Source organism: Centruroides sculpturatus, unplaced genomic scaffold, assembly GCF_000671375.1.
Source record: "Centruroides sculpturatus isolate CEXI.00-Female unplaced genomic scaffold, Cexi_2.0 scaffold713, whole genome shotgun sequence".
NCBI lineage: Eukaryota > Metazoa > Arthropoda > Arachnida > Scorpiones > Buthidae > Centruroides > Centruroides sculpturatus.
The window spans coordinates 327,241-339,229 of NW_019385143.1; the positions used below are offsets into that span (position 1 = coordinate 327,241).

Below are 11,989 nucleotides of genomic sequence, written 5' to 3' on the forward strand. Positions count from 1 at the left end.
CACAGCTTCCCTATCATCAAATGTCGCGGCACACCACTGAAAGTCTGTCACCAGGGTGGTACTATCAGCAACTGTGCCTATTTTCATCCAGAGTATGTGACACAATGCACAATATAGCATTAAACTGTACACAGTATATACTATATCGTGCGTATATAATTTATACTGATGTATACGAATTAAATGTATTTTCATTGGATAATAAAACTGATTTAAGCACCATTATTTTATGTTACAGGTAAAGTTTTAAACAAAATCCAATTATATTATTACTTATTAATACAAAATATCACACTTTTATTTTTTTATTCAGTAATTTTTTTTATTTTATTTGTATGGTAACATAATTATGTTGTAAGTTATTCCATACTGTAAGCCTTCATATTTTTAATTTTCTTTGATATTCAAATATTGATTCATCTGATGATGATTTGTGAAATAAGTTGAAAACATTAACAAAAATTAAAAGTTCCTCAGTAGATAAAAGTTTATTCTATTAGTTATTTACAGTTTAGATACTTTCTTAGCATTTTTATTGGCCACAGTATTACAAATGGACTTATTAGCGAGGTTGTGCCTGACGTTTTCAACACGCAAACATGTATGCTGGATGTTCAGCACTGCCTTCCTATAAGCCTAGAAGTTTGACATGGTGTTTGGAATGTCAGTGGAATCATGCTCAACATTCCAAACACCATTGTCAAACTTCTAGGCTTACAGGAAGGTGGCACTAAATGTTTGACATATACGTTTTTACGTTGAAAACGTCGGCCGCAACCTCTCTATTAACTTCTCTTGTGAAAAAATGGATTTTCGTGGTTACATAAAACTGAACTATGTGTGGAACTAATTGTATCTAATGATTAGGGATTGCACTTGCTGGATCCCTCATCCAGCAATGCAGCTGGATCCAACACATTCTTCGGCCTGCTGGATCCAGTACTGTGGATCTGCATATATTTAATTAACTTTCTAAATAATGGTGCGAAAGTCTACATTGTCGGCGTTGTGGCTTTGCTACATGCGCTATCACTCGGCAGCAAGAGTGACGTTGCCATTCTGTGTGGCACATGCTACACCCCCCTCTCTACACCGCACTGCCCGCCCTTTTATCTCTGTTGATCATATTGCCAGTTGACTTTTCACTCTTACTAAATAAAGTATTTTCATGCTAAATAAAATAAGTAACTTCACTCCAGTCCTGGTACTTAATTCTAATTTATGGTCGGTTGTGAAGCCAATGAATCACATGACGGAATGATTGCAGTTTAAGCCTATGGGGAGCTGCAGCCTCGTGGCTTATCCACAAAACCTAACCTATCTCTTCAGGAGATGACCATCACTAGCTAATAGATAACCTTTTATTTCAGCTCAATTGATATTTTACTGGAGACGAAAAATAAGAAAGTTTTCATACTTTTTCTGGCAATTGCGCAATAATCGGGAGTTGCATCGCTCTCTTCGCTAAGCCTATCACATGTTTAACAGGCAGTCTAGCAGATATTGATGCCGACACGCTCGCTATTGCTCATGGTCAGCTAGTACTATGCCTTTAATTAAGGAATGGGAAGCCCATCAAATTATAAACACCATTGTTGCCACTGATGGATTGAAAACCACCAACACTGTGACTGCAGCTTTCATTGACTCAAAAAAACAACATCACGGCCCACTTCTCTCTCCACCATGAGGTCTAGACTTGACAACAGAATACGCTCCTGGAAGTGAGGGAGTCAGAGGTGAAAACTTATCTTTGAGTTATGATTATTTTGATGACCCTGAAACCAACTAGTGTAGAGGCAGAAAGGGCCTTCTCTGCAGCGTGATATATATGCAATTCATTAAAAAGTAGATTGGGAGACAACACCATCAATACCATTTGTTTCTTGAGATCCTACTTCCAGAAAAGTCAAAAAAATAACAGAAGTGATTGATTTAATTTTATTTAATCCTTTAAAATACTTTATTCAAGACGAGACTAATATTTTATAACTTCTACTCTAATTCTATTAAGTAAGAGTTTTTAACTTTTATTCTATAAGTGGTTAGTGGGCTAGGCTAGGCAATTTTATTGTGAAAATTTGTGAGAAACTGAGACTACCTAGTTAGTTAAATAGTTACTTAAATTAATTAGTATCAGTATCTTAGATACATGATTATATGAATGTAAGTGATTCATGATTGTGATAATAATAACTAACTACTAGACTAGGCCTATTACTAATTATTTACTCACTACTTTATTAACACTAATAATTAAATTACATATAAATAATTACAGACTTATATGTAGAGCCTACATGAGAAAACTGATAAGACTGATAGCCACTTAGCCACTGATTATCCATCTTTACATTATTATAATATAATATATTAATATAAATTAATTAGTAGAATTACCTTTCTTTAGAAGTGTTGAACACAAGATTGTGTTATTAACCAATCACATGGCTTAATAAAGATGGAAAAGAAGCCATGTGATTGGTTAATAACACGATCTCATGTTCAACACTTCTAAAGAAAATCTAGTACAACATGGTTTCACAACAAATGAAGAATTACCTTTGCTATTATTTAACTTAAAGATTACATTATAATTATAATCTAACTAAACATTTAAATTTTCCGATGGTTTAGCTGTTTTATATGTTGATTTAGTGAACGTCTCTTCAATCCAAAAAAAATCTTTCCGATAGACTACCTCACAGCCAATTCAGGTTATAAACTCCTTTTATTGTTTTTTACAGATGCATTTTGAGCTAGGTTAATTTACTAGCTCCTCCTCATTGCTTAAGAGTTTTCATGAGTTTCATATGATCTAATTTTCACACTTATATGGTACTTTTAGTCCTGTTTAGAATACTTTTACCATCTTATAAAATTACTCAAATGCATCTGTAAAAAACAATAAAAGGAGTTTATAACCTGAATTGGCTGTGAGGTAGTGTACCAGAAAGATTTTTTCAGATTGAAGAGACGTTCACTAAATCAATAAATAAACATTTAAAGTTAATTATCTCTATCTCAAATGTTAAACCAAACCAAAGTTAAGTTTACTACCTAAATGTGTAAGAAGTTTTACTGATTTATAGTAACCAGTCTAAATAATAAAAGTTTCTTAAGTATTTAAAAAAATGTTTTATTTCTTTAAAAAAAAAACCCATAAATTGTTGGATAGATAGATAGATAACACTTTATTGCACCAAAAATATATCCATACTGGATCCAGCTGGAATGATGTTGGTCCAGCAAAAATCCAGCTAGATTGAAAACACTGCTGGATTGCAATTCCTATTAATGATCTTTACATCCTAAAGTGATTAAGATCAAGTTGGTATCTGTTACAATATCATCAATAACAACAACAAATTTCTTATCTTCTACATAAGAAATAGAAATGAGTTTGAAATGTTTTTCACACAGCAGTAGTAAATGCAATAGCTTTTTTGGAAGGATGCAGGACTCTTCCATGGCTTATGGATAAGGTCCTATGATTTTTTCTCTTGTTCCTTCTGCTCCTGGGAAAAATAGTAGAAATTGCATCTTTAGTGTTGGTTGTAAATACTTCTATGTATGTTCCTCCCTCAATAATTAGATCTTATGTCTTTATAATGTAACAACTATCAAAATACAACTCACAAACAAAGGATTTCTTGGTGATTTCAAAGTCTCTTGGTATATTTCCTTCTCCATGCATTTTGTTTTTCCAGATCTCTTGGAAATGAAAACATAGCATGAAAACATTTTTCTTTACAAGAGGCATAGCCACTTTTACCCTGGAACACAGCACTTAGAAGGCATTATTACATCAAAACCAAACAATTTCTACATTAAAAAATCTGCTATAGCAATAACCAACATGGCCTGAATTGTTGGCAGTGCCGTCCTGGTGGCGAAATCTATTTCTAGATGCTTTTTCAACACACTTCTTATGAAAGTTCTTCAATCTTATATTCTAGTGATAGTGGTGATACTGAATGTTGTGCTGTATAATTATTGATATAATATACTCGAAGCATTGGTTTTACTTACTTTTGAGAGATAAAATAAAACTGAATAAAATTGATTAATTATTATTTAATTAATTAATTTATTTATCTATAATTACCAGAAAAAATGTTGAGAAGAAAAACAACTGTATATGCTATAGTTTAATAATTATAATAATAATTTTGTTAGATTTTCAGTGTTTTATGTTGTTTAATACACATCAACTATTAAAGAATCTATTGTATTTTTAATAAAAATAAATATAAAATTTATATTTTTTACTAATTTGGAATATTTATACCACATTTACTACATTTTTTCATATTCTGCATAATTTCAAATTGAAATATGAAAAATGTGATATAGTAATAATAGTTTATTCTATATTATATTTTAAAACATTTCACCTAAAATATATCCTTACAGGAGAAGTAGACACAAGATTTTCATTTTGTGCAGTGGCTTGTCTTGCATTATTGGTAAGAATATAATTTTATTTATAAATTAATTCTAAACAAATAAAATCATTTAGCAAATTTGTTTGTAAAAAAATCTATAAATTATTTCATAATTTTTAGAACATTTTGAAAAAATATTAACTTTCAATTATACTTGTTGGATTGGTTGTTTTTATACATATGAAAACCTAACAACCAGTGGTCCGATCAGGTTACACCTATGTGTGGACACAAGATTTGGGGATGTCTTTTGTTTGGGTCAGTTGAACAAGCAGGATGTGACCGGAGTCCACTCTGGACTGTTATAATCAACCAACTAGTACTTTGTGAGAGATTAAATGAGAATTTCACAATTAGAGATCTTTACACCCTAAGATCCTAACAATACTCATTTTGTTATAAAAATTATAAATTTTTTAATAATGTTCTCAACATTTAAAAATGTTTTTGTTTTATTAAAGCAACATTTGTTTTTTTTTTCTTGTCGTAGAGAAGTTTATTTAATTTTTTCTCGATTTTTAAAAAGTACAAAAGAAATTCACTCTCATTTTCAGTGTTTTTAGAAGCATCCAACGATTGCCTAAATGATAAGGCTGCAATTCTGCTGATTTTTAAATAATACAAAGTAATTTGCTACTAGAGGTAGATGTTAGGCACCATCTCTTAACTAAATTAATAATTATAATTTCAATAATTTATTAAAGTTTTCAGCAGTATCTTAGAATAATAGTTTATTTTAGCTTGTTTGTTTTTCAAAATATCAAAATAATTATCATTTCATTATAAATAATAAAAATAATATTTATAATTTAATTTAATTTTGATTATATTGAAAAACAGAAAAAAATATTTTAAAATAGAATTCATTTTTATTGTACATCTAATTTTCTATATTAATTATAACATATGACATTTTTTAAAAATTTTGCTTGTATACAAATATATTTTTAAAATATGTATGTAAAGTGTAGTTTATTTTAAATTTTAAATGAGCAAAATTAATGTGTTATGGTAGTTTTGAAATATTAAAATTGACTAAACATAAATAATAATTAAATACAGGGTCATGTTCAAGCAATCAATGTTAAAAAGACTGTAGATTTCATCTTATCATGCATGAATTTTGATGGAGGATTTGGATGTCGACCAGGATCAGAAACTCATGCTGGACAAGTATGAGAATTAATTAGTCTTTAAATTTATAAATTAAAGGCATTTTTAAAATATTTTTTTATTGTATAAAATTATTATAAGTATTTTATTAAAAGTTGATAGTTTAATTATAGAATGTGCTACTTTTTCAGATTTATTGTTGTTTGGGTACACTTTCCATACTTGGTCATTTACATCAAGTTAATTCCAATCTGCTTGGATGGTGGCTTTCAGAACGCCAACTTCCTTCTGGTGGATTAAATGGTATTAAAAAATTAATTTTTTTGTATTAATTAATTGATTCAAAATTTAGTTTGTTACTATTATAAAAACTGTTGTCTGTGTGTGTGTGAATTCCTTATGACTCCTGCAATTTTTGTCCAATCCAGATGAAATTTTGGTTATATTCATTTTATGTTCTGACAGAAAGTACAGGCTACTTGTTTTGCAGAAATATTAGCTGTATAATAAATGATTTATCAATTTTAGATCAGTGATCACACATTTTATTTTGAATTTGAAGTTTCATCAGTATGTCATAGATTGCAATGAAAGACATAGTACTTGTATTTTAATAAATTAGATAATTTTTTATATTTTTTATCATTCATATGTATTAAATTTCTATGCCTTAATCTTTTTGTACTATTGTACTAGAATTAAAATTAAAATTTTTACTTTATTTGAGGTATTTGTCTACATATTCTTTCTCTACTAAGTGCAATCAGTTAGCCAAAATTATTCTGTCCCAATTATTTTGGATAATTGACACACTACTGTACACTACCTGCTGAATATTAATATTATTACTGGAAATAATAATTCAGTTTGTGAAGTTCCTGTGTCTGTTCATTAGTTGACACAGGATTGATCAGTTGACACAGTTGACAAGATTTATCTTCATGAGATGATAAATGTTGTCAACTGATCCTGGCATGAACAGTAGCAAGTCTACTATTCTTCATGTAACTTTTAATGATATACCTTTGAGAAAGCATAGCTGAATCCAGATGGAAAGGATTACGCTCAGCAGGTTAATAAGAAATATTTATTTATTAAGCATTCTCTGGCTTATACTGTGTTACTGGTTTGCAGAGAGAGAGGGGAGATCTTTATTTGACATAGGCATCTTCAGAATTGGATATAATATTACTGCATGAAATTCCATTTTCTTTGTAGTCCAACATTTTCCAAGGTGAGGATAGTTAATCAGTCCTTTGCTCCTAGTCACTTTCTATCCTTCAATTCTTGATCCAAACTGTTTTTCTGACCATAGATTTCTCTCATTATACTTTGAACTTTCTTCACCGAACTTCTCATCAGCGTTCTATCAGACTCCATACACACATCTTAAAGTTCAGGTTGCTTCCCTTGTTTTTACCTTGATATATCTTGTTACTTGGATGACCAGTCCAGTTTTACCAAATAATAATTGACTTCAGATCATTTAGGTAACAACTAGTCAGATTTCATGCTGAAATACAGCCTGTGTATGTGTGTCTATTTGGTCATTGTTGTTGGTAAAGTAACATTTTCTAGGTGTACTTCTTTCTCAAGATAGTGATGTAGGTGACTGCTGAGATCTCACAAGTTTAAATGTTTCAAATATATGAAAATATAAAATTTTTGCCATGTTTAGATGAATTTAATTAAAAGAATTTTATGTTTACTGTTTGTTAACTGGTTAAGAAAAATGTTCTATTCACACTTATTAATACTGGAGTGGACATATACCAGCAAACCTTCTTTGTAGTACATTCTCAACAATTCAACAGTAGCTTATTATCTAGATCAGTGGTTCTCAAACTTTTTGAAGTCGGGGTGTATTTAAAATCCTACAAATAATTGTAGGTGCACTATATACAAATTTCTGAGAAATATGTTATAAGAATTAAGTCAAATATTAAAGAAAAAAATATATAAAGTTCGAGTTTGCTTTTATGGTAATTAAAAAAAATAAATACGACAAAATTAAATTTATTCTGACATTAAAAAACATTTTTATGTTACATTTTTTTGAGTTATGCTTTTTAGAATTCGTAAAAAAGAGGGGTTAAAAAATAAAAAAATATATACAAAAAAGTTATCTTTTATGTATATAGATACATTCTTAGTAAGATTTAGTAAATTTGGCAGGTCCTGGCACGAAAGTTTTTTCATTCTTGTGTTTATGAGGAACATGTGCCTGATGTGTCTTAGCAATTTTTTCAATGTTTGGGCATATATTTGAAAGGCAAACTCTCATTCCTCATCAATACATTGAAGAATTCCTCTCTTTTTACCCTTAATGTTTAGGGTAGAAAATCCTAATTCACATAAATAGGATATTTAAAATTGTAGTAAAATGTTCAAAGCTTTTTTTAGATATTGCCACATATTCTTCTTTTATAGAAATCCAATAAGCTTCAAGAGACAATTTCTTGTGTTTAATTGTCAATCCATGCTCAGAGGATATAGCTACCAGTTCTTCTTCTTTGTAAGCCTAGAAGTTTGACAATGGCATTTGGATCGTCAAGCAAGATTCTACTGACGTTCCAAATGCCATTGTCAAACTTCTAAGCTTACAAGAAGGTGGCACTGAACATCCAATGTTCATGTTTTCATGTTGAAAACTCTGGCTGCAACCTCGCTAGTATTCAAAATATTGAGCTGCTGAAATATATCGGCCAAATACTCTAACCTAGCAATCCAAAATTTGCACCGAAGGAGGTTACAAAAATGTAACTGTTTCATTTCTTCAAAAACACAAGAAGTTCTTGTCGTAGCTTGTGTACATGAGTAAGTACTTTTCCCCTTGACAACCACCTCACCTCAGTGTGTAAAATCAGCTGTCTGTGTTGTGAATCCATATCGATACAAAGCTTTTCGAATAAATGCGATTTGACAGGTCTTGTTTTAATAAAGTTTACCATATGAACAACTTGATCTAAAATTTTTCTTAATTTTTCTTCCAATGTTTTTGCCATCAAGGCCTCCCTATGAAGAAAGCAGTGAGTTATGATAACATTCTCATTTTGTTTTTTTTTTTACAAAAGATGTAAGACCCTTAACACAGCCTACCATGGAAGGGGCAAATACCTACACACGACTTCCATGTTAACTGCCATTTATCAAGATAGTTATTCAAAATGTTAAAAACATCTTCATCTTTTGTAGACACACTTAATTCTTTGCAAAAATGAAACTAATTTACTATTTGATCTTCATTAATAAAATGGACGAATGCTAAGAGTTGCACTGTGTTGGTAATGTCTGTTGACTCATCAACTTGCAATGCAAAATTTGAATACTGAAGCTTATTACTGCATACATTTTTCTTGATATCAGAAGACATTTCTATAATACGCTTGTGAGCTGTATCGTTGGACAGAGGAATCTTGTTTATTTTCATTGCTGCTTTATTTCCTAACATTATCACGACCAATTTTTTGCATGCAGGCAAAATAAGTGACTCACCTGAAGTATGAGCTTTCATATTTTTTGCTATTAGTTCTGAGACTTCATAAGAAGCAATTTGAGCTTTATCAGAAACAGTCATTATACTTTTGAAAGAATTTGCTGCTTTTGTTTGTTGTTCAGTCAATCTCTTGAAAAAACTTACAGATTTATCTTGTAAATTACAGTGTATAGTAAGGACACACCGATAAGCAAAATGACCGATTACTAATTAATCGGCCATGCATTATCGGCCAATTAGTGTTAATAATTTATTGCATTAATAGTGTGAGATCCTGGAGTTAATTATACAGTTAATTATAATGTGGAAAAAACCCATTTTTCTCACTGATATTTCCATCTCCCTCGGGTCAGGTAAACAAGAGACGACCGAATATCCTTGCAAAATCAACAATCTCTTCCTTTGTTTCTAAAATAAATCTCAACACTTAATTGTTGACGCATGGAAACTTCGACATTGTTCAAAAAGCTGAAGTGTTTCTGTGTTTATCAGAAACAAAATATATTTCCTTAACTGCTGATGTTTGGAGAGCAACTACAAGCAATTCTCCTTTTTTAAGTGTAACAGCCCACTGGTTGAAGGATGATTTTCAGCAGGAAAGAGCTGTTTTGCAAATTGTTTCCTTTGAAGGTTCCACACAGCTACATGAATCAGTGAACAGTTAAAAGTTGTTCTTGAACAGTATAAGTTGACAAGTGATAAGATATTCTTAGTACTAAGAGATTCTGCAGCAAATCTGGTAGCTGGAATTAGGAATTGCAACTTGTAAGCATTATGATGCTTTATACATATGCTGCAGCTGATACTAAACGAATACATATTTTCTGAACAAGATGTGAAAACTATAATCACAGTTAATAGAAATATTGTCACACATTTTAATCATTCTGCTGTAGCTTAATCGAATTGGAAGATTTGCAAGAAAAGTTAGGTTTGCAGAAACACAAATTAATTCAAGATGTTCCTACTCACTGGAATTCTACATACTACATGTTGGAACATCAAATATGCATGTTGGCCCTTGTCATATATGCTATAGATAATAAAATTCCTACGTTGAGCCCATATCAGTGGTCTCTCGTTGAAAAAATTGTTCTACTTGTAAAACCATTCAAAGAAATTACTGTGGAAAGCCAGCAAACGAGAAGCCACTTCATCTTCAATAATTCCCACAATAGAGACTGAAATTATTCTTATCAAAAGCAAAGATCAGTAGTTCCTTTAGTGGCATTAATACCACAACAGAAGAACTAGAAAATCCAATAAAAAAAAAGATTTTCAGCATATATAGAAAACAAGTCTTTATGCTTGTCATTTTTATTAGATTCAAAATGAAATTTCAAAAAGAGGATATGGTAGAGGAAATCTCAACAAGAATTAAATTCTGAAGCTTTTACTTCTGGAAGTGATCAAGATGGAGGTGAAACTCTAAGTTTTTCTGATTTATTTGATGAATTAGCTTCTGGTGAACGAAAGAATGAAGAATAGCATGTTTTTAACCTATTCAATACTCTCTTTTTTATTTAAAGTTTAAACTTTAGATTATACGTTATATTATACATATAATATGTATCGATAAAAGGAATAATTTGATTTGTAAAATATTTTTAATATTCAGTTTGTCATGTAATAAATAATAAATATATAACAGAAATTTATTAGTTTTTATTACTAGCATTGTATGTAACATTCTAACAAAAATACCAAAATGTAAAATTGGCAGATTATCGAAACCGATTAATCGGGGAAATGGCCGATACGGCCAATTTCCCCCGATTAATCCGTGCATCCTTTTAAAATGTTTACTTAATTTACTAGGAAGCAATGATTCATTTGCCATTTTATATCCATATACTAAATATAGTGGTAAAGGATGATCTTCACTTCTGGTCCAAGTGAAACCAAAGCTTAAACAACTTTCATTATACAGTGTGTGATCAGTTAACGAACATAATCCATTCCAAGACTTTGTTCTCTATCCAAATTATTTGTTAACTGATTATCGATTTACCATAGGTTTTTATGGTAATTTGATTAATTCATTCTGGAGACCCCAAAAAATAAAAAATATATACTTTCTTACTACGTTTATTTATATGTAATAGCATAAATGTGTTGGGTTGAAGAAAATTTAAGGCCTACTCTCATACGAAAATCCTATTCTAGCACACCGTAGGTGATCAGTTAACAAACATAATCCATTCCAAGACTTTGTTTGCTATCCGAATTGTTCGTTAACTAATTATCGATTTACCATAGGTTTTTATGGTAATTTGATTAATTCATTCTGGAGACCCCAAAAAATAAAAAATATATACTTTCTTACTATATTTATTTATATGTAATAGTAAAAGTACATATATACACAATCTTGCATTTTTATTAGTCATGTTTTTTCCATTTGTGGGCATTAAAGAATCTGTCCAATGTCGATTGCTTTTCTCGCTCCTTCAGGATTTTTTGGACGTAATTAATAGCATTGCAATTGTAGAGATCCCCAACCTCATTCTGGTTTGGAAAACCATTGTTCTGACTTTCTCCCACTTCTTCAAAAGATCTTTAATAACAGACATTGGCATTGGTCCTCTTTTGTTTTCTTTTTAAAAAAAAAAAAAAAGAAAAAAACCATCTCACTGAGTTTCATGGTGTTCTTCATTTGAGAGTTCTTGGAGTTCTTCTGTCGTCACATCAGTTTCAGGTTCCATTATGAGCTCTTCAATGCTCTTTATTTCTCAGATGTGATTTTCATTACTCTTTTAGCTGCTTGAGACTTCTTGACATATCTTACATAGCTAAGATTGCGCCTACTGTATTCAAGCCATACTGCCTAGCAACATCAGACATCTTCTGCCCACTCTCTACTTTGGCTATTATCTCTTGCTTGGTTTCTATGGTGAGCATAGTTCTTGACACTCCACTCTTTTTAGGCTCC

At 30.7% G+C, this 11,989-nt stretch overlaps 1 protein-coding gene across 3 annotated transcripts in view; it reads left to right on the forward strand.

The window, feature by feature from the left end:
• The window catches only part of LOC111635364 (geranylgeranyl transferase type-2 subunit beta-like), a 59,159-nt gene that overhangs the window by 9,894 nt on the left and 37,276 nt on the right, over nt 1-11,989 (forward strand). For 2 of the 3 annotated variants that reach the window (XM_023380306.1, XM_023380305.1), the window contains exons 5-7: nt 4,417-4,469; nt 5,511-5,621; nt 5,753-5,864. In XM_023380306.1, the coding sequence (XP_023236074.1) occupies nt 4,417-4,469; nt 5,511-5,621; nt 5,753-5,864 (276 nt within the window). The remainder of the gene's footprint in view (nt 1-4,416; nt 4,470-5,510; nt 5,622-5,752; nt 5,865-11,989) is intronic. The other variant, XM_023380308.1, reaches the window with a different exon arrangement.